General features: G+C 62.2%; 4 protein-coding genes and 1 long non-coding RNA gene across 6 annotated transcripts in view; 4 read left to right on the top strand and 1 right to left on the bottom strand.

Moving 5' to 3' along the window:
- The window catches only part of LOC311626233, a 1,185,289-nt gene that overhangs the window by 932,977 nt on the left and 231,333 nt on the right, over positions 1-20,979 (top strand). The gene's annotated exons all lie outside the window — the stretch shown is intronic.
- CLIC1 (chloride intracellular channel 1) lies at positions 2,282-8,533 on the top strand. 2 transcript variants are annotated; one of them, XM_084891262.1, is made up of 6 exons: positions 2,282-2,439; positions 5,590-5,699; positions 5,892-6,017; positions 6,610-6,716; positions 7,523-7,704; positions 8,340-8,533. In XM_084891262.1, the coding sequence occupies exons 1-6, from the start codon at positions 2,401-2,403 to the stop codon at positions 8,499-8,501; spliced, it is 726 nt and encodes a 241-aa protein (XP_084747388.1). In that variant the 5' UTR covers positions 2,282-2,400; the 3' UTR covers positions 8,502-8,533. The 2 variants fall into 2 exon arrangements, with proteins under 2 accessions (XP_084747388.1, XP_084747387.1); XM_084891261.1 differs by lacking the exon at positions 2,282-2,439 and adding an exon at positions 5,236-5,471.
- Positions 9,014-12,059, top strand: DDAH2 (DDAH family member 2, ADMA-independent). Its single transcript, XM_084891240.1, has 7 exons — positions 9,014-9,232; positions 9,926-10,285; positions 10,373-10,472; positions 10,596-10,669; positions 10,801-10,920; positions 11,389-11,538; positions 11,748-12,059. The coding sequence occupies exons 2-7, from the start codon at positions 9,989-9,991 to the stop codon at positions 11,862-11,864; spliced, it is 858 nt and encodes a 285-aa protein (XP_084747366.1). The 5' UTR covers positions 9,014-9,232; positions 9,926-9,988; the 3' UTR covers positions 11,865-12,059.
- Positions 12,145-15,504, bottom strand: MPIG6B (megakaryocyte and platelet inhibitory receptor G6b). The gene is made up of 6 exons (XM_084891264.1): positions 15,370-15,504; positions 14,903-15,253; positions 14,723-14,813; positions 14,392-14,432; positions 14,175-14,254; positions 12,145-14,054 (listed from the first exon to the last, which is right to left on the bottom strand). The coding sequence occupies exons 1-6, from the start codon at positions 15,446-15,448 to the stop codon at positions 13,950-13,952; spliced, it is 747 nt and encodes a 248-aa protein (XP_084747390.1). The 5' UTR covers positions 15,449-15,504; the 3' UTR covers positions 12,145-13,949.
- LY6G6C (lymphocyte antigen 6 family member G6C) lies at positions 16,403-19,309 on the top strand. Its single transcript, XM_084891289.1, has 3 exons — positions 16,403-16,680; positions 18,161-18,271; positions 18,708-19,309. The coding sequence occupies exons 1-3, from the start codon at positions 16,629-16,631 to the stop codon at positions 18,920-18,922; spliced, it is 378 nt and encodes a 125-aa protein (XP_084747415.1). The 5' UTR covers positions 16,403-16,628; the 3' UTR covers positions 18,923-19,309.

Here is a 20,979-nt window from a genome sequence, read left to right as displayed (position 1 = left end):
CCCCCCCGCTTCTCTCTTCCTCTCTGTAAAAAAATCAATAAAATATACTTGAAAAGAAAAGAAAAAAACAGACCTCTTAAGATACATATTCCTCTCAGCTTTGTCCTGGGTACCCTGTGATTGAGAAATCCCACCCAAGACGTTAGGAAAGATGGTGGGGTAACCTGGCTCTGCTAAACGGTGACTGGAGAATCCCCTCTATCCAGATAGGTGGGAAAGCTAGTTAAGGGCAAGTTAATGGTTACCCTTTGCAAACTGTTGAGCAACGGAACTATGGAAACCCGGAGAAGGCTGTGAGGCGTGTCTGAGGAGTGTCTGGGAGGGACACACCTTCCGATCTGGGGTGGGAAGAGATTAGGGACTGGTTTACCGAGCCCAGGAAGGGGAGAGAGTGGAAAGGAAAACCTGCCCAGAAAAGGAAAGGGGAGATACTGCGACAGGAGAAATCGGGGGCAAGCAGATGAAATGGGGGACCTGTGAAGAGGTTTGGGGCATTGCTGGATGGGACCAGGAGAGGGCAGCATCACCTGTCATCTGGGAGATTAAGGCAAAAATACCTTGTGGCTAGCCATGCCAACAGCTAAAGTCAATATTGATGATCAAGGCAGCTCTAGCTGTAAAGTGTGGGAAAGAAAAGAGGCGGGGAGAAGTTGCCAAACCTGCTTGAGTTCAGGGCTGGCCCCACTTGCTTGAGGGGCAGCTTCTCTGGGGCACAGGACAAGCTGGAGCAAAAGAGGACCTGGGAATAGGGCTCTGTGACCTCCCTCAGCTGCAAGGTTTGAGGGTTACCATGGAAGGAACCCCTTTCTGAGGAATCATCCGACGTCGTCCTATGTCCTATGTCGTTACAGGATGTTACAACGCAAAGGAACAAACATCCTGAGAGGAAAGATTACCCCCATCCCCCCAAGGCGGAAACCCACAGAAGAGGAAGCAGGAGAGGAAACCACTAACTGCTGGCCTCCGGCAGCCCTGTCACCCCACCCCGCTCCTGCCCCAAGTTCCTCCGTGTTCTCAAGTCTCAAGCTTTGCTTTGCTCCGGTGTCCTAGCACTCCAGCGAGTTTTCCTGGAGCTGTAGGTCTTGTTAGGCAGAGGAGGCGAGAAGAAAGAGGGATGGTAGATGGAGTCAGATGCAGGGGCTGGAAAACACCAGTTTGGAGTACCTGTTCTTGGGCGTTTCAGAGGTCACAGTTTACAGACCTCCAACACCCAGGCGACTGGGAGGGCAAGGGCCACTGTCCCTCAGCCCTTACTCATCTGTGCCCCCAGGCCTCCGCTCCTCCACCTGCTCTGGCTGCTCTTCTTACCCGGAAAGGCCCGGTACCCCTCTGCCCCCCTCTGCCCCCATCCCCCGAGATTCCTGGGGCCAAAACCACCTCCCCTTTCACCCCACCTTCAAGCAGCCTGTCAGTGAGAGGGCGGAGGGCACAGGAAGGGCCCGTTGCGGGCAGGAGTGGCGGCATTGGAGCCGAGGGGCTTCAGGGCAGCAGGCCTCCCCAGGGGTGCGGCTCGGCCTCGGTGGGTCCCAGCACAGGGCTGGGTGCCCCCTCCCCTGCCCTGCCTCGCACCACTCCTCCCCACCTGGAACCGGACTGAATGGGGAAGGAGCTCCGGGAGAGGGATGAACGACGGGCGCCGGGGCTAACGTCTCCCTGGGGGCACCGGGGCCTCGCGGTGCCCGCCTGTGCGTGCCCCCTGTGCGTGCCCGCCCTGTGGGTGCCCTCCCTGTGGGTGCCCCCTGTGAGTGCCCCCTGTGGGTGCCCCCTGTGGGTGCCCGCCCTGTGAGTGCCCCCTGTGGGTGCCCCCTGTGGGTGCCCCCTGTGGGTGCCCGCCCTGTGGGTGCCCCCTGTGAGTGCCCCCTGTGAGTGCCCCCTGTGAGTGCCCCCTGTGGGTGCCCGCCCTGTGGGTGCCCGCCCTGTGCGTGCCCCCTGTGGGTGCCCGCCCTGTGGGTGCCCCCTGTGGGTGCCCGCCCTGTGGGTGCCCGCCCTGTGCGTGCCCCCTGTGCGTGCCCCCTGTGGGTGCCCGCCCTGTGGGTGCCCCCTGTGAGTGCCCCCTGTGGGTGCCCCCTGTGGGTGCCAGCTTTCGGAGGGCGGAGGGGGGGCCCTGCCTGATGAAGCCGGGAGACGGGCCCGCGTTCGGGGGGCTGGCGGAGGGAGACCCCCGCCCCGGGCCCGCCCTCGCGCCCCTCCCGGTCCGGCGGCCCGTGACTCAGCCCCGGGCGGACGGGCGGACGGACGGAAGGCGGGAGGGAGGGCCGGAGGCTCCGGCTGCGGCGCGGGGCGAGGCGGCGGCCGGGGGCGGCGAGTGGGAGCGCCGCCCGGAGCCGCGAGGGGCGCCGGCCCGGCCTCCGGGCCCGCCCCGCCCCGCCCCGCGGACGGCGCTTCCTGGTCGGCGCAGCCATGGCCGAGGAGCAGCCGCAGGTCGAGCTGTTCGTGAAGGTGAGCCCCGGCCTCCGCCCTGGGCCCGCTCCGCCGAGCCCGGCCCCCCCCCCGGGCCCCCGGCCCCCGCCCCCGCCCCCGCCCCGGCGGCCCCGGGGGCTGGCTCCGGGGGGCACTGACGTGGCGGAGGAAGAATTCTAGGCTCCACCTGGGAAGCTGGTAAAAGTGCAGGTTGCCCTCGGCCGCAGGACCACAGGGCGGAGAAGGGGGTCCTGGGGGGCAGGCCGGGGAAGGACGGAGGAGGGGAGGGGAGGGGCTGTGGAGGGCCGGCGGCCTCAGGAGGGCGAGGGGCGGGAGACCTGGAGAAGTGTGTGTGTGTGTGTGTGGGTATGAGTGTGTGTGTGTTTGAGTGTGTGTGTGTGTGGGGGTGAGTGTGTGTGTGTGTGGGTGAGTGTGTGTGTGTGTGTGATTGTGTGTGTGGGGGTGAGTGTGTGTGTGTGGGGGTGAGTGTGTGTGTGTGGGGGTGAGTGTGTGTGTGTGGGGGTGAGTGTGTGTGTGTGTTGGGGAGTGAGTGGGTGTGTGTATGAGTGTGTGTGTATGTGTGAGAGTGAGTGTGTGTGTGTGTGGGGGGTGAGTGGGTGTGTGTGTGGGGTGAGTGGGTGTGTGTGGGTATGAGTGTGTGTGTGTTTGAGTGTGTGTGTGAGAGTGAGTGTGAGTGTGTGTGTGGGGGTGAGTGGGTGTGTGGGGTGAGTGGGTGTGTGTATGAGTGTGTGAGTGTGTATGTGTGAGAGTGTGAGTGGGTGTGTGTGAGTGGGTGTGTGTGTGTGTTTGAGGGTGTGTGTGTGTGTGAGAGTGAGTGTGAATGGGTGTGGTAGGATCTATCAGTAGGGAGACCTGGGAGCGGTCCTTTGGGAAGGGGTGGAAGGACGGGAGTGGAGTGGAATGCAGGAAGCTGCGCTGGGGGGCGGTGGAGAAGGGGGGATGGTGGAGGGGGGTGCGGTGGTGGAGGGGGGGGCGGTGGAGAAGGGGGGGCGGTGGTGGAGAAGAGGGGGCGGTGGTGGAGGGGGGGGCGGTGGTGGAGAAGGGGGGGCGGTGGAGAAGGGGGGATGGTGGAGGGGGGTGCGGTGGTGGAGAGGGGGCGGTGGTGGAGAAGAGGGGGCGGTGGTGGAGGGGGGGCGGTGGTGGAGGGGGGGGCGGTGGTGGAGAAGGGGGGGCGGTGGTGGAGAAGGGGGGGCGGTGGTGGAGAAGGGGGGGCGGTGGTGGAGAGGGGGGGCGGTGGTTGAGGGGGGCGGTGGTGGAGAAGGGGGGGCGGTGGAGGAGAAGGGGGGGCGGTGGAGAAGGGGGGGCGGTGGTGGAGAAGGGGGGGCGGTGGTGGAGAAGGGGGGGCGGTGGTGGAGAGGGGGGGCGGTGGTTGAGGGGGGCGGTGGTGGAGAAGGGGGGGCGGTGGAGGAGAAGGGGGGGTGGTGGAGAAGGGGGGGCGGTGGTGGAGAAGGGGGGGCGGTGGTGGAGGGGGGGGGCGGTGGTTGAGGGGGGCGGTGGTGGAGAAGGGGGGGCGGTGGAGGAGAAGGGGGGGCGGTGGAGAAGGGGGGGCGGTGGTGGAGAAGGGGGGGCGGTGGAGGAGGGGGGGCGGTGGTGGAGGGGGGGGCGGTGGTGGAGAAAGGCCGGGGACTGGGGATGAGAGGAAGGGAGGGGATGAGAGCTCCGCTGTGGCTCCCTCCGCTGGGTGAGATCAGAGAGGGGGAGGCGGGCTAGGCTTGGGTTGGAGGCTGTGAGGCAGGAGAGAAAGAATTGCCCAGCTCTCCTCTGTGCTGGGTGTGGATGAGGAGACGCGGGCCCATAGCGTTAGGGTATCAGAACCGCAGGCCAGGCTGCCAGGTGCTCAGTCGGTTAGAGTTGTCCGGATACACCAAGGTTGCAGGTTCGATCACGGTCAGGGCACATACAGGAACCCACCAATGAATGAATAAGTAAGAGGAACAGCACATCGATGTTTTCACCACCCCTTCCCGTTTCCTCTCTCTCTCTCTCTCTCTCTCTCTCTCTCTCTCTCTCTCTCTCTCATCGATTAAAAAAACAGCAGCAACACCCGCAGGCCAAGGCCTTCACCCTTCCCCTAGGGCCGGCCTCTCCCCTCTCTGGACCTCCTCTCTTCGCCCTCCTTCCCCTGGCGGACGCCCTTCTGTTTGCCTGTTCTCCCCGCCCCCTCCCCTTCCTGCTTCCTTTCTCTCCTTCCCCCCTTTGGTTCGTCTTGTCTTTGTGTTCCTGCCTTTCTCCCTGGCTTCAGGCTTTACTTCTCCGCGGCCGTTCCCGTCCGCACTGGGGGGAGTGCTGGGCGCGGGCGTGGTCCCCTCCTCGCTCTCACACCCTCGAGGGCTGTTTTTGCCGCGGGTGAGTGTGTGCTGCAGAGACTCGGGCCTGTGCCCTGCGAGAGGAGGGTTGTCTGCGGCCAGAGGGGCTGTGCGGGGAGGCGCAGCGGGCAGTGCGGGAAGGGGCAGGTGGCCTTGCCACTGGCCCTCCGCCTCACGGCCCTGCCCCCACTCCTTGGCAGGAAGGAAGCTGCTGAGCCTGGAGACACCGATGAGTGAATCATCAGGAGCCTAGGGGGAGGTGTCCCTGGGGGGATGAGGTCACCACGTGCCAATTAGAGAGCAGCCCCTACCTCTCTAGGGCGAGGCTGGGAGCCCCTCTCCCCGCGCAGCCGCCCAGAAACAGCGGGCGGAGGGGGCGGGAACAGCTCTGCTGGCGGCCCCGCCCGCCCCTTTCCTCAGGCTCTTCTCCAGCCCCACCCAGGCCGCCGGCCTAGTCTCTGGCCTCTCAAAGTCCCTCTCGGGGCCACTGCGTGGGCTGGTCTGAGCATTAGTGAGTTGTGTGTGTGAAGGACTTGGAGAGAAGCAGCTAAACTACGCTACTGCCAGTCTTCCCTCTCCGGGGGCCAGATCCTTTCATTTCTCCACACCATCCCTCTGCCCACCTCTCGCCTGTACTTCAGTATTTGGAAGACCAGAAGCCAACCTTTGTACAAAATGTTTCCGCTGATCTGCTCCAGACTTGACCGAGGCCAGGGTGGAGAACCCAGTTCTGGAGAGCCCTGTGTTTGTGTGTGTGTGTGTGTGTGTGTGTGTGTGTGTGTCTGGGAATAGGATATGCCCAGAATGGCCTGGGTTGGGTGGGGTACACCAGGCCTAAGTGGAGGTGGGGCTTGCTTTGCAGGCTGGCAGTGACGGAGCCAAGATCGGGAACTGCCCCTTCTCCCAGAGACTGTTCATGGTGCTCTGGCTCAAGGGCGTCACCTTCAACGTCACCACCGTTGACACCAAGAGGTAGGCCCCCATCTGTTCCTCTGAACACCCTTTGTGCTCACACATAAACACACACACCCAGTCACCGAGTTCTCCATCTGGAACTTTCCCCTTCTACCAAGAGCCCCTTTCTCTTCCCACATCCCCCATCTCCTTCTTCTGCTTCTCTCTGATCCCCTTCCCTGCCCCGATGCTTGCCTCTCTCCCCTACAGGCGAACCGAGACAGTACAGAAGCTGTGCCCAGGGGGGCAGCTCCCTTTTCTGCTGTATGGCACCGAGGTGCACACAGACACCAACAAGATTGAGGAGTTTCTGGAGGCAGTGCTGTGTCCTCCCAGGTAGTGGGGTACATTGGAGGGGGGTGGGAGCTGGGAGGCTCTGAAGAAATAAAAACCAGATGGCGCCCTGGCCGCTTACTCAGTGGTTAGAGTGTCAGCCCGAGAACCAGGTTCGATTCCTGGTCAAGGGCATGCACCTGGGTTGCAGGTTCAATCCCTGGCGAGCAGGAGGCAACTAGTGGATGTGTCTCTCTCACATAGATGTTTCTTTTCTCTCTTTCTGCCCCTTCTCCTCCCTTCCACTCTCTCTGAAAATCAACGGGGAAAATATCCTCATTCCTTAGGGTAGGGGTGTCGAACTCAATCATAGAAGGGGCCAAAATCTAAAATCCAGCCTAAATCGCGGGCCGAATGGTTTACTGAACAGTCATAAATTGACAATGTCATAAACTGACAGCGGAGTGCAGTGATGACAGCGCGGTGCGGGCCACATTGCAAGGCCTGGCGGGCTGGATTTGGCCCTCGGGCCTTGTGTTTGACACATGTGCCTTAGGGTGAAGATTAAAAAATATCAGATGGTTTCTTAGGGGCTCAGGCAGGGGAGCTGAGGCTCCTCCCAGGAAGATTTCTGATTTCTCCCATTGGCTCTCAGGTACCCCAAGCTGGCAGCTCTGAACCCCGAATCAAACACAGCTGGCCTGGACATATTTGCCAAGTTTTCTGCCTACATCAAGAACTCAAACCCAGCGCTCAATGACAGTGAGTCCTGTGGGCCTGAGGCTGGGTTCAGAAGGTTCGAGAAGACCCAGGGGATCGGAGGCCTTTGGGCGCCTAGAAACTCAGACCTCAGCATCGAGACGTTGGCTTACCCCCCTCTCCTTGCATTCTCACTGACCGCGGCTCTGGAGCATCTCTCATTTCCCCGCCTCTTCTCGCCTGGGGTCGTTAATTGGGTTGGCTTGGCTGCTGGCTTGTTTTCTGGCAGAACATGGTTGTGCTTAAGGACAGTGACTCTAGCCCTAGCTGTTTGTCTCAACGAATAGAGTGTTACACTGAAGGATCCTGGGTTCGATTCTGGTCTAGTGCATATGCTTGGGTTGTGGGCTTGATCTCCAGGTAGAGGGTGCAGGAGACAGCCAATCAATGATTTTCTCCCATCATTGATGTTTCTCTCTCTCTCTCTCTCTCTCTCTCTCTCTCTCTTCCTCTCTGAAATCAATAAAATATATTAAAAAAGAACAAACAAACAAAAACAACAGTAACTCTAGATCCAGACTACCTGAGTACAGATCCTACTCGCTGGATGACTTTGGGCAATTCATTTACCCTCTCTATAAACCTATTTCCAGATCTGTAAAATGAGGACAGCAATTCCTATTTTGTGGGTTGATGTGAGAATTAAATGAGTTTGTATATAAAGTGCTTACAGTAGCAGAAAGCTAATACATTAGCTGTTGTTAATTTGGACTGGCCTCAGCATTAGTATTCACCCTCTCACCGCAACCCGCCCCAGAACCTTCTGTGTCAATCATCTGGCGCTCTTGCCAATGCCCTCTCTTGTGCAGACCTGGAGAAGGGGCTCCTGAAGGCCCTGAAAGTGTTAGACAACTACCTGGCAGCCCCGCTCCCCGAGGAAGTGGACGAGACCAGTGCTGAGGACGAGGGCGTGTCTCAGAGGAAGTTTCTGGATGGAAACGAGCTCACCCTGGCTGACTGCAACCTGCTGCCCAAGCTCCACATCGTGCAGGTGGGCGGCCGCGGCGGGAGGGGGAGAGCGGCTGGGTGGCTCCCGTGCCCACCGTCCAAAGGCCTTTCTTTCTTGGGGCGGTTCCTGTAGATCGCCACCAATAGCAGATGCCACCCCTTCCTTCTCAGCGGTCATTCCGACAAGACTGTTGCTTGTGAAAGGTGAAAACCGTTGGTTCCCATCTTTTGCCACAGCCTGGAGCTGTGGCTTTGGTTTGTGGAGTCTGGGCCCGAGGTTAGTCTGCTCAGAGCGCGCACTGAACTCTGGAAGGCAAAGCTGTGTGATGATTGGTCCTTGCCCCAAATGAAACCAAGAGAAAAGTCGCTGTGGAAATCTCAAGAGAAAAATGTAATCGTTTGTGAATTAGAGCTCAGTAAAACCAAGAGCAGAAAAGTAGTGCCATTGGAATTGGTCTGAAAGGGGCTGGTTATCAGGAAGGAGAGAGGAAAGGGAAGACAGGGCACCGCAGCAAAGAGCTAAGAACGCCACTTGGAGAAGAGGACTCAGGTGGCAGGGAGGAATCAGAGGAAAGCATGAGAGTGGAGACAACGCCTGGCCAAGAAGGCTGGGGGAAGGGAAGACCACAGGCGCTGCCACTCTGGCTCCCTGAGGCTGAGTTTGCTCCTCTCGCCCAGGTGGTGTGTAAGAAGTACCGCGGATTCTCCATCCCCGAGGCCTTCCGCGGCGTGCACCGGTACTTGCGCAATGCCTATGCGCGCGAAGAGTTCGCCTCCACCTGTCCCGACGACGAGGAGATTGAGCTGGCCTATGAGCAAGTGGCCAAGGCCCTCAAATAAGCTCCTTCGGGCTCCCTCTCCCCCCCCTCCCCCGCCCCAAAGGCCCCGGTGGTTTCCCTTGTCTACCCAAGGGACACACTCCGTCCGGTGGGCAGTGAACGCTGGAGACTTGCGCAGGCCTGCCTGGGGTGCAGGGAAGGATGGGGATCTGGGTGAGGTTTTTATCGTGGGGTGGGGTGGGGTGGGATAGATTGGCAGGACATGTATTTCAGTAATAAAATACAGAATGAAAATCTAGTGTTGTAATTACACAAAGGGGGCTCGAAATGTGGGTAACGCGAATGCAGGTGGGTCAGTGGCCTTGAGCCCGGGGCAGAAGCCAGGAATCAGGAGAAGGGTGCTTGCGGTGATTTTGCCATTTTTACTGCCAACCCATTGTCGCGTGGCCCTGGGGCCCGCGCTGCGTTCGCTGCCCAGCCGTCAGGGACGGCCATGTCTGGGTGGGCCTGTGCGGCTCGCCGGGCGGGGCCAGTTCTGGGAAGGGGGGCGCGGGCGCGGCGGCGGGGCGGGGGCGTGGCCTGCGGAGCCCGGCCCTGTCCCGCTCAGACAATGCCCTGGAGCCGCCCGGCGCCGAGCCCCTGCCCCGCCGCCGCGCCCGCCCCGGCCTAGCCGGGGGCTCCGCACAGCTAGAGCTCCAGCCCCCCAGGCTTGTCTCCGCCAACTCTGTCCCCACGGGGCTTGGGGCCCCGGCCCAGATCCCGGAGCGGCGGGAGTAGGGGTGGGCGTCGGAGGTGAGTCTGGAGCGGGCGGCGTCCCCGGACTGCTGGGGCCGGAGTCGGGGGGCCGGGCCCGTGCCTGCGCCGGACAGAGCGCGGGGGCCGGCATTTGAGTTGCGGAGCTGCCTGGGGGAGACAGAGCGGGCGGGAAGGGACCGGGTCCTGAGCCTGGAGCGGCGCCCGCCCCGCCCCGCTCTCCCGGGACCTCTCCCGGTCCTCCGGGACTCGCGGGGCCCGGCCGGGCGCGCCGGGGTGGAGATGCTATTTAACTGCGGAGACTCTAATAATTCCTCCCTCCTTGCCCCTCTCCCTTTCTGGTTTGGACCCCAGACTTCCATCCCCGGGCCCTCCCGGCTGCCTCCGGTCCCGGAACCCCGTGGGCTCCCGCCGCACTCGGGGTCCGCGCCGCGCGAGCAGCGGAGGGTTAAGGGGGCGGGGCCGCCGCATTTTTGGGGAGTGAGCGCATCCTAGCGGCTGCCAGAGGGGCGCCGGGCGGGAACCGCCAAGCTCCCGAGCCGGGGCAACAGGTGTTGGAGATGCCGGGGTCCTGCCCCGCGGACGCCCCAGGAGAAGCGGGTCGCGGTGGTGCGGGCGCTGGGTGGGCAGCGGAGGAAGGCCTGCGGGATGCGGCCGGAAGGAGACCCCGCGCTCTGACACCTTCCCACGCCCCTCTGGCTCTCTCCCCCGCCCCGTTCTGTCTCCTCGCAGACGGCTGACGTGAGAAGAGGAAAGGGAGAAGTCGGGCTGCCGGAGAGGCGGCGTGTGGATGGGATGGGGACGCCGGGGGAGGGGCTGGGCCGCTGCTCCCACGCCCTGATCCGCGGGGTCCCGGAGAGCCTGGCGTCGGGGGAGGGTGCGGGGGCCGGCCTCCCCGCCTTGGACCTGGCCAAAGCTCAGCGGGAGCACGGGGTGCTGGGCGGCAAGTTGAGGCAGCGGCTGGGGCTTCAGCTGCTGGAACTGCCTCCCGAAGAGTCGCTGCCGCTGGGACCGCTGCTCGGCGACACCGCCGTGATCCAGGGGGACACGGCCCTGATCGCGCGGCCCTGGAGCCCGGCCCGCAGGCCCGAGGTGACGCCGGGGCGCGGGGAGGGGGCACCCCAAGCTTCAGGGAAGAGCTTGGCGGGAATGTCTCAGCCCTCCTCCTCCCGCCCTCAGGTGGATGGGGTCCGCCAAGCCCTCCAGGACCTGGGGCTCCGGATTGTGGAGATGGGGGACGAGAACGCGACGCTGGATGGCACCGATGTCCTCTTCACCGGTGAGGCCGGCGCCGCCCGGGAGCGGGGAGCGGGGCCCGGGAGCAGTTGGGAGGCCAGACCCTCTGGGGTCTCGTTTCCCACGTCCCCCCTCCCCGCCCTTAACCCTCTGGCCTCGGGCGCAGGCCGCGAGTTCTTCGTGGGCCTCTCCAAGTGGACCAACCACCGAGGAGCCGAGATCGTGGCCGACACGTTCCGGGTGAGGGGCGGCCCGCCTCGGGAGGGGTGCCGGGCGCCGGGGGGGGGGGGGAGAGGCGGGAGCGGGCGGGGGCGGGGAATGTGGAGGGGGCTCTCACCTCCCGGTCCCTGAGGACTTGCCCCGTCCCCCAGGACTTCGCCGTCTCCACAGTGCCCGTCTCCGGCCCCTGCCACCTGCGCAGCCTCTGCGGCATGGGGGGACCCCGCACCGTGGTGGCGGGGAGCAGCGACGCCGCCCAAAAGGCGGTCCGGGTGAGCAGGGGCGGGGCCTGGCCGGGGCGGGGGCGGGGCTATGGGCCGGGGGCGGGGCTGGAGGCTCCGGAAATTGGCCCAGCCCCTGCCCTCAGGGCGCAGTTCATCAGTGAAAACCGGGAGTACTGCGGCCTGGGCACCAGAGACCAGGGAACAGAGTAGCTTCACATTTACACGGTCTTCCAAACCCCCGCAGGCATCTGCGCTGTGACGTGAAGGGTGGCTGGGGCCCTGGCGGGCCGGAGAAGGGGAGCGGGGGGAGAGGTTGCAGGTGGAAGGACTGCATGTGAATCTGAGGTGAAATTAGCAGAGGTAACCCAAGCGCGTAGACGGGGGTCTGACTCGCAGTGTGTGCTGCGCCATGATTATTTCACCGGCGTCACCGTCCCAGCACTCAGCCCGGGGGCGGGCACCAGGCTCCGGTGCAGAGGCTCCGAGACTTGAGTGCTGCCCTTCCCTCTACACCAGGCCATGGCGGCGCTGACGGACCACCCCTATGCCTCCCTGACCCTCCCCGATGACGCAGCCGCTGACTGTCTCTTCCTGCGCCCGGGGCTGCCGGGGGCGCCCCCTTTCCTGCTGCACCGCGGAGGGGGGGACCTGCCCAACAGCCAGGAGGTGAGGGGAGGCGGAGGGGGGGACCTGCCCCATAGCCAGGAGGTGAGGGGAGGCGGAAGCTCCACCAACAACCAGGAGAGGCATCTCAGCCTTCGCAGGAGGAGGAGGGAGGGGTCCTTTCCTGGAAGCCTGAGTGGGACGTTCTGATGTGGCTGCAAGGGGCTGTGGAAGTCTCTCTCCCATCTCCCTGTCCCATGTCCTCCCTGCAGGCACTGCAGAAGCTCTCCGATGTCACCCTGGTCCCGGTGTCCTGCTCTGAACTGGAGAAGGCAGGTGCTGGGCTCAGCTCCCTCTGCCTGGTACTCAGCACACGCCCCCACAGTTGAGGGCCTGGCCTTGGGGTCTGGGTTGGTCAGGGCTAGGGCAGTACAGGGCGCAGAAGGGGAAGGAGGGTTAGAGAAAGGATGGTGAATAGTGGGAACAGGGTCCCAAGGTAGGGGGAGGGCATAGTGTGGGAAGAAGGATAGAGACCATGGGGTGAGTCTTCTCTCCCAAAATAATAAAACAGAACTGACCTTTCAGACTAGGCTGTGGCTGCTGTGTTACTGGGGCGGAGGGACGGCGGGGCGGGACCTGAGGCAGGGGGGGGGGTAGTAGTGAGGGAAAGAGGCCCCTTCATTCCTCACGCCCTCGGCAACTCGCTGACTCATTGCCCAGCCCTGTGCCGTAGGTGCTTGGGCGCGAGCATGTACAAGGCAGAGGAGCGAGCATGAGTGGGTCACTAACCGAATTTATCTAAATCTCAGGTGACTCAGAGATTGGTAGATTACTAACCTGCCCGAAGTTGATAGGAAGAAATAACACTTGCAGAAATATTAATTTTTATTCACTCAGTTACTGAGGCTTGGCAGTGCATGAAAAGGGCCAGTCTCCTGATTCCAGGGAACTCACAGTTCTTGAACATTGCTCACCAACGGGAAGACGGTTGTGACGGAACAAGTCACGGGAGGCTGTTGCTATGAGAGACAAGGGGACTCCCCGGGTATCAAAATGCATGCAGCCTCGGCTTCCCGGAGGCCGCACTTGAACTGAGTCCTGAGGATTAGTAAGAACGAGCCAGGCAGGCAGTGGAGAGGAAGGAGAATTGTAATCAAAAGTGAAGAGGGCAGTGCCCGGCCAGAGGCACACAGCCGGGGCCTGCGGGGTTCCTCCACGGCTGGCGGTGACAGAGTAGGCAGCGTGCTGTGGTGTGTGACCCACAGCCAAGGCCCCTGGGCCCAGGGCTGCGGTTAAGGAAAGAAATACTGCCGATCTGAAATACAGGCGTCAGACGTAGGTTATATTTGGGAAGGATCTACCTTTGGGAAGGGGGTAGGGGAAAAGGGTGAGGTGGGTTTCTGGGTGACCCAGGGAAACGAGGAGCAAACACTCCGGTGCAGTGCGGGGCGTGGGGAGGGGGAGGGTTTGACGGTGACGTTGGAACTGGTGACGTGGCTCATCGTGTGACCGGAGGCGTGCTGCGTGACTCAGGCAAGAGAGAATGCAGAGGAGGATGGCAGGTTTGGAGACGGCATGAGTTCTGGACAGGCCGTATGGAGAATGTGGAGGGCCAGACAGACAGGGATGTCTGAGGGACAGTTCGGAAATCCCTCAGCTGACAGCTGAGCTGGAGCGTTCTGGGTGTCATTGCCAAGGTGAGGGCTGAGGCCAGGTGATAGATAACTCCCCGGAAGAGGAAGATAAAGGGACAAGCTACAATGGTGGGGAATACCATGGCGGTAGGGAGAAAGGAAGAGGAGTCCAGAAGGAAGACATCAGCATTAAAGAAAAGCAGCTTTATACCGGTGTGGCTCAGTGGATAGAGCATCGACCTGCGGACTGAAGCGTCCCACGTTCAATTCCGGTCAGGGGTATGTACCTTGGTTGTGGGCACATCCCCAGTGGAGGATGTGCAGGAGGCAGCTGATCTATGTTTCTCTCTCATTGATGTTTCTAGCTCTCTCTCCCTCTCCCTCCCCCTTCTCTCTTCCTTTCTGTAAAAAAGAAAAATCAATAAAATATATTTTTTTAAAAAGAAAGAAAAACAGCTTAAAGAAGGAGTTATCAAAAGCCAGGCCGGGGACAGAGTGCAGGAGAAGGAGGAGACAGGTGTAGCCCGGGTTCAAGGAGCTGGATTGGAAGGGAGGGAAGAGGGAGCCGCTCTCTTGGAGTGGCTGACGCCTCAGTTAAGGTGGGAAATGCCTCGGTGAGCTTTAGAGGGGCCGGTGGCGAAGGAGACATGGAGGTTCCAGGCGCTGGGGTAGCTGAAGGAGAGCTCAGTGGCAGAGGCAGCCCGGAGCCAGGTCTCCTGACTCCCAGCCCAGTGCTCATTCTATCCTGTGGTGCCTTCATTTCCGGGGAGTGAAGATGGAGAGGGTAGTTCTGGGGAGCTGGGAGCCCCAGCTTATGACGTATGGAGGAAGGGCTTTCCTTCAGACGACAACCGCGTAGATGGTGGAGGAGTCGGCAGGGGCCACTGGGGACAGCTGGCAGGGCCGTCTGAGCGCCGTGCGATCCAGGTCCGCATAGAGCAGGCTCTGCGGGGGGCAGGCGGGCAGCGTCTCGGAAGTCTGACTCCTTAGCAATCCAGGCCTGTCTCCCTGGGTCCGGATTTCTCAGGGCCCCTGGCCCGTGCCCCTCCCACCCCAAGCCCTCACCGACTCCTGGTCCAGGTCCCCCGCAGCCTTGGGCTCCTCGGCCTTTGCCGGTCTCTGGGGCTCGGCTGTCACTCGGGGGGCTATGTGGTGGGGGGGGGGGACAGAGCTGGAGGATTAAGAGAAGGTGACTAACTCGTCCGCTCCCCTAGGGCTCGGACGCGGCCTGAGGGCTGGGGATGTGCAGGAGGGAAAAGGAACGGGCCGGAGGGAGGCTCACCAGGTCTGGGGCAAGGCCGCGGCGGACGTGGGGGTGGACGCCTGTCAGGGCGTGAACAATCAGCTCTGAGAGACACCAGGGTCGCCTCCGGCTCCTCACCGCCACCCTGCGTTCTCGCAGGAGAGCGCAGGCTCCACCCCATCGGTGCTGCCCAGCTCAGATCCTGCCTCCAGCTGAGCGTCTGAGCCAGCTCCACCCCAGCCTGTGGCTCACCCCATTCTCCAAACCAAACGGCCACCGGGGCTCCACCACCCGGGGCTCCACCACCCAGGGCTCCAGAGCGGGCACCCCGCCCCCCCCCCCCCCCCCCGGCCCTGCCCCTCGAGCTCACCTGCGCCGCCACCAGACCGCGCCCAGCGCGCCCAGCGCCAGCACCAGCGCGGCGCCCAGCAGGGGGGTCAGGAGCAGGGGGTACACAGACCCTGGGGGCGGGGAGGGTGGTCAGCGGTCCGAGGGCAGACAGCTCGCTCTCCCTCTCTGTGGCCTGAAGCCCCGCGGAGGTTCCACCTACCCAGGCGGGGCCCGGAGCCCCCGCAGCCGGCCGCGTCGCCCAGCACGCGGAGCACCGTGTGGCTCTCGTCCTTGAGGCGGCCCCTGCAGATGAAGGTGCCCGAGTCCCCCGCGCTCAGAAGCAGCTCCAGCCGCCGGATCCCCGGGTGGTCCAGGGCGCGCAGGCGGCCGGCGAAGGGCGAGGCGGGAGAGTCGGTGGGGGTCCCGCTGGCGGAGACAGACAGGATGGGGCGGCGGCCTTTGGGCAGGCCCTTGCAAGCCGGGAAGCTCGGCGCCCAGACCCAGCGGACCGGCTGGGAGACCCCTGCGCAGGAGAGATTCACCCGCTCCCCTGGACGGCCGTCCAAGGAAACTGGGGAGGAGGGGGCGGCGGTGAGGGCGGGCCCACGGGCGAGGAGACCCCCCTCCCGCTGTCCGGGGTCTCCCCACACCCTGCCCCGCGGCCGCCCCGCCCGGCCTCAGACTTGCCTCGGTCCTGCGGGTTCCCCAGCGGGTCCCCCTGAACCCGCCACAGCAGCAGCGGCAGCAGCGGCAGGACCAGAGCCATGGCGGGCTGTGGCGGGGCGAGGAGGGAGTGAATCAGCGGAGGAGACCGGAGGGAAACGCGGGGGAGGAGCGGGCCGGCGGGTCTGGGGGCTGCGATAAGAGGGGGCGGGCCTCCGGGAAAAGCGGGGCAGGCTCACGGCCTCAAACCACGCGCTCTGGCAGGTCTCTGCGCAGCGGCTCCCAGGCTTTGGCTCCTGCAGCCCAGCAGGCCGCGCATCAGGAATGCTGGAGCCGCTGGGTCCAAACCTGCCCTCCACGGCCGGCTGCGGCTGCGGCTGCGAGCGCCGGCCTCGCCTCGGGCCTGTTGCTCGCCTGCAGAAGCACCTGCGTGGCAGAGGGTGTGAGCACTGCACGCATACTCCTGAACGCCCAGGACCAGGGCTGACGCACGGGAACACCAAGTACTTTCCACGAAGTGACTGTCTTACTGTCTGTCCTGTCAGCACGTGCTCCCTGCCTCTGTGCCCACGGGCCCTCAGCCCGCACCTCCCAAACCGCAGGCTCTGACGTCCGCAGGTGCACACGCTCCACATCCAGGGCCTCACGGGCTTTCACTGGACGGTGCACCCGAGGCCCGCCAGCCCAGCCCAGGCCTCTGCTGCTGTGACATCACAGACATCATTGGTGACACCCCAAACCCTCCTCCCTAGTCCTGTGGCTGGGGAGACCAAATAGGAGCTGAATGGAGATTGATTTGGCTCTTTCCATCCAAAACCTCTGCCCACGTTTACCAGTGGCCCCAGGGATCCAAAATTGGCAGTCCTCGTGGGCCACACTTACTGTCTATTTCCCAGGAGCCAGCAGCTGCTGGGGGGGGGGCGGGGGGGCGTGTAACATTGCAGGGGCCTTTGGGGATGCCTCTTCTGAGAGCAGAGGACTGGGCAAGCAGGGCTGGGGCGGGGGGGCGCCAGGAGGAGCACCTTGGTCTGAAACCAAGAACCAAAAGCTCACCTACATTCCACCCCAATCCTGCCCCACCTCCCTCGCGTCTCTCCCGCCTCCCCTCCCCCACCCAGTCCTGTTTAGCCCCTCCCCACCATAATGGGGAGGAGGGGCCAGGAGAGGCAGGGAAGGGAGGGACGTTGGGAGTATAAAAGCAAAAAGGCCACTCAACTCCCAGAGCTGGGTCCCCGGATATCTGCTCTGTCAGCCGCCGTTGCCACTCCCTCAGGACCCGCACCATGAGAGGCCTTCTGCTGCTCGCCTTGTCGTCTTTGCTCTGCTGGGTCTCAGGTGAGCACTTGGGGCCCCAAGGACCTGGTTCACCCAGTCCGGACTTCATACCTGCCCCACCCACCACCCCACTACCCACTCCTCAGGATCCCAGCACCGGCCCCAATGGCTGAGCTGTGCTTCCGGCCAGGTCTCCCTGTGCCAGGAGCCTGGCTCCATTCCCGGCGCATGCTCCCCCTCCAGGACCCACTCTTCCGTCAAGCCAGGGGCCAGTCCCCTTTCCCCCACTCCACGGAGCCCCTTCTTGGCCACCCTAATATCCAGTTCCCTTGCCGGCACCCACCCAGCCCACCTGCTTTCTCCGCTCCCCAGCACTCGGCAGGGTGTCCTCCGGAGCCTCGGCGCCCGCCTGGGGCTCCTTTTGCACCCCCGTCATCTGCTCCAGCAGGGACTTCCCGCTCAGCCTCTCGAGCAGCAGCCTTTCCTAGTGGCCTCCTGCTCCTCTCGGGGGCACATACCCCCAGGGACACAAGCTTTCTGGAAAGTGCCAAAGACTTCTTAGACCCTCCTAGGGAGCCAGGGACATTTCCCCTCCTTCTGGGCAGGGAGTGCCAGGGCTGCTACCCCAGGGCGGGGGCAGCCACAGACTTGTTCCTTGGACCAAATCCCTCCTTCACCAAACCTGCGTGCCCAGACCTTGCATTACTGAGGCAGACTGCGCTGCCACCTCTGCTCCAGGCGCAGCCTGATCTGGCCCGGACGGTGCCCTTCTCTGGTAGAGCTCCTGGGGGGGATCACTCAGGTCGGTGCCTCAGCCACTCGCTCGGTGGGCATAGGGGTGAAGAGTGAATGGCTGAAGCTGGCCGCACATGCCTTCTCACCAGCTTCCAGTTCCAAGCCACTTCTACGTGTGTTGTATCCTCCATGGTTTTTATTTTTATTTAAAATGTATTTTTATTGATTTCAGAGAGAGAGAAGGAGAGAGAGAAACATCAATGATGAGGGAGAATCATTGATCGGCTGCCTCCTGCAGGCCCCCTCTTGGGGACCGAGCCCACAACACGGGCAAGTACCTTGACTGGAATCGAACCCGGGATCCTTAGGTCCGCAGGCGGACGCTCTATCCACTGAGCTCAGCTGGCAAGGGCTATGATTCTTATTTTGAATAGTTCTTCCTATTTCAAGTCTCTCCTGTGTCCTCCTCTGGATTCTTTCTTCTTCCCCACCGCCTCCACCCATGGAATCCTCCCTTTCCATCTGGCCCAGCCCTGAGTTGCTGTTGTTGGTAGCAATGCCCTCCTGACTCATCCGCAGATGGAGTGGAGAGGAGAAAGGCAGCTAGGGTGTGGGCTGCTCACCGAGCAACAACTCCACCCTCACGCACTTCCACTTTTCCCCCGTCACTCACCTGCTCTGTCCCTGTCAGACCAAACCGGTCAGAACACCCACTACACTGGTTCTCCACCTTCCTCCCACCCCGAGTGGCTCAGCGCCAGCTGAGTCAGACACCCGTCACACAGCCTGATTTGTGTCTTCCCAGCTGACATTCGCTGTCACTCCTGCTACAAGGTCCCTGTGCTGGGCTGTGTGGACCGGAAGTCCTGCCGTCTGGAGCCAGGACACAAATGCCTGACAACGAATGTGTACCTCGGTAATCTGCCTTCTTTAGCGAGGACCAGGGGCCGGCGGGAGACTGTGGCTGAGGCTGAGGCCCAACTGGGGCTGAGGCTGAGCTGGAACAGAGAATGACAGCAATGAGAACTTTTGGCCAAAAGATGATCCACATTCTGTGTCTCTATGTGGATCGTTTCAATTTCTGTTCATGACAACCCTGTGATGTGGCCGTTATTATACCTTGGAAACAGCCCAGAGAGCGGCAGGAATAGGGCCAAGGCACCCCAGCCGGCAAGCGACAGGACGGGGCTTGGGTGAAGGGCAGGGTCTGGGAGAGACTGAGAGGAGAAAAGACGGGGAAGCTGGGGCAGAACTGGGAGGAAAGGAGTGTGAGTGGGTGCATGGGGTGGGGAAGGGGCACAAGCATCCCAGGTGCCCATCCCGCTGACACCATTGCCCACTCCCACCCCCAGGCAAGATGTGGGTTTTCTCCAACCTTCGCTGCGGCACGCCCGAAGAGCCCTGTCGGGAGGCCTTCAACCAAACCAACCATAAGCTGGGCCTGACCTACAACACCACCTGCTGCGAGAAGGACAGCTGCAACAGCGCCGCCCCGCGGCCCGCCCCGGCCCTGGGCCTGGGCCTCCTCGCCGCCTTGGCTGGCCTTGGCCTCTGGCTGCTGCACTGACACCCACTCCTCCCCGCCTCAGCCGCAGCCTCTCCCGTGTCTCCCGATCCCCTGGCTTCCCACAGTGGTCTCCCCTAGTTCCCTTTGCTCAGAAAAACATTTCTCTAGACCCTTCACATTTCTTTGATTAGACTGTGGTCTCCCTGTCCGTCATTCTACCCCACCCCTCCTCTCCGCTTTGCTCAGTGCCTTCCCCTGTCCCTCCAGACCACTCCAGACCTTCCTCTGGCGCCCAAAGGGCTCCCCTTTGTGCCCTGCACTCCTCCGTGCCCTGCTGAGGGGGCCTTGGGGTCTGGGCCTGTCCGCCGTGATGGCTCGAGAAGAGACCTGAGGACCTTGCCCTGCTCCCCTCTTTCCATTTTGAGTAATAAATGCCTGTGTCCGGCGAGTCGTGCGTTTATTGTCAGGAGCCCTGCTGTCCAGCCCCGCAGCCCCATCCGGCCCAGGACCCTTCAGGGAGTTCCCTGGCAGCTGGGCTGGGGCAAACGGAGAAACAGGTTTTTCTGGCCTCCACCCTCCCTCCCAGTATGGGGGTGGCACACAGGTCCCAGTGTTTGGAGACAATCCTTATCTCAAACGTAGGTCACACCTCTGAGGCTGCCAAGAAGGAGCAGCTCTGCTTGAGGGCTCCCCAAAAAGGGTAGGAAAATCACATGAGGATGGGACCCAGGACCCTCTTTGCAGGCGTCAGTCCCAAGGTGAGAGTCAGAGGCCCCCTGGCCGGGTTACTGAGTGGGCACTGAGTGAGCCGCCTAGCACAGGCTTCCATTCCTCTCCTCTCAGTTCCAGAGTCCTACTGGGAGCCGCGCTGCAGGCAGGGAAAAGAGAAGCACCCAGACACACAGTTCATTGGTTCTGTGAGCCCCACTCAGCCAGCGCCGCTCCCCTGGGCGATCCTCATCGCTGAGGAAGGCTCTCCCTAGCAACAAGGGCCAGGCGTAAGGTAGGGCAGACTCTGCTTTGTCCTCTGGGGTTGGGTCGGAAAAGGAATGCATCACCATAACCCTGAAACTAGTCATGTAACTCCTTCAGCCCTCCCACCAACAGAAGCGATGGAATTTTCCAGTCAGCTCTAGAGTCTCCGTAGATTTTAACAGCTCCCAGAGGAGTGTGTGTCTCCTCACCTCAGACCTCCTTCATTCCCTTGCTCCCTTCCGGTCTCCTAGTCCTGCTCCCCTCTCTGGAGTCCCGGCAAGACCCAGGCTGGGCGCTGTCTGGCGCAGCCAAGACGCAGCTGGGGCACAGGTCTCACCACAGGCCTCAGCGCCGCAGCCCTGCGGGCCTGGGAGTCCTCCAACCTGGCTTCCACCCAATTGCAGTGACGGGCCGTGGCACGGTGGCCGCTGGTGGCCACGGAGGCTGAGAGAGACGGAGGCGGAGGTGTCAGCCTCCTGGCTGGACGACTTGCCTTCGTTCCGGGCAGAACAGACGGGGTTTCGAGGAGCACGAAGGGATCCTCTGCTCCTCAGGAAACACCTCCCTAAAACCAGTGATCAGAGTTCTCACACTGGCATCGTGCCCCCGGTGACGCCCTGTGCTGTTCTTGCCAAGAGCTCAGGATCTAAATGTGAGAAAATGCCAGATAAACCCACATTGAGGGACGTCCTATGAAATAACTTACCAGACCCAGCCGGCATGGTCAGCCGTTGAGCATCGATCTATGAACCAGGAGGCCACGGTTCCATTCCCGGTCAGGGCACCTGCCGGGGTTGTGGGCTCCATCCCCAGTGTGGGGTGTGCAGGAGGCAGCCGATCAAGGGTTCTCATCATTGATGCTTCTATCTCTCCCTCCCTCTCCCTTTCTCTCTAAAATCAATAAAAATATTTTTTAAAAGTAAAATAACTTACCAGGACTCTTAAAAAGTTTCAAGGTCATGGAAGACAAAGACTCAGGACCATCACAGATTGGGGCGGTTAAAAAGACACGAGAGCCCAGGGCAATGTGGGCTTCTGGGATGCGCCCTGGGACTCTGGCTAAAGCAAGGGAGGCCCGCAGGCAGGCAGAAGAGCTGCACAGCGCCTTTGCTGGTTTTGATCATTGTACAGTTGGCCCCTGA

This window comes from Pipistrellus hanaki, assembly GCF_964339955.1.
Source record: "Pipistrellus hanaki genome assembly, chromosome: 7".
NCBI classification, from domain to species: domain Eukaryota; kingdom Metazoa; phylum Chordata; class Mammalia; order Chiroptera; family Vespertilionidae; genus Pipistrellus; species Pipistrellus hanaki.
This window is presented reverse-complemented; position numbering and strand designations above follow the sequence as displayed.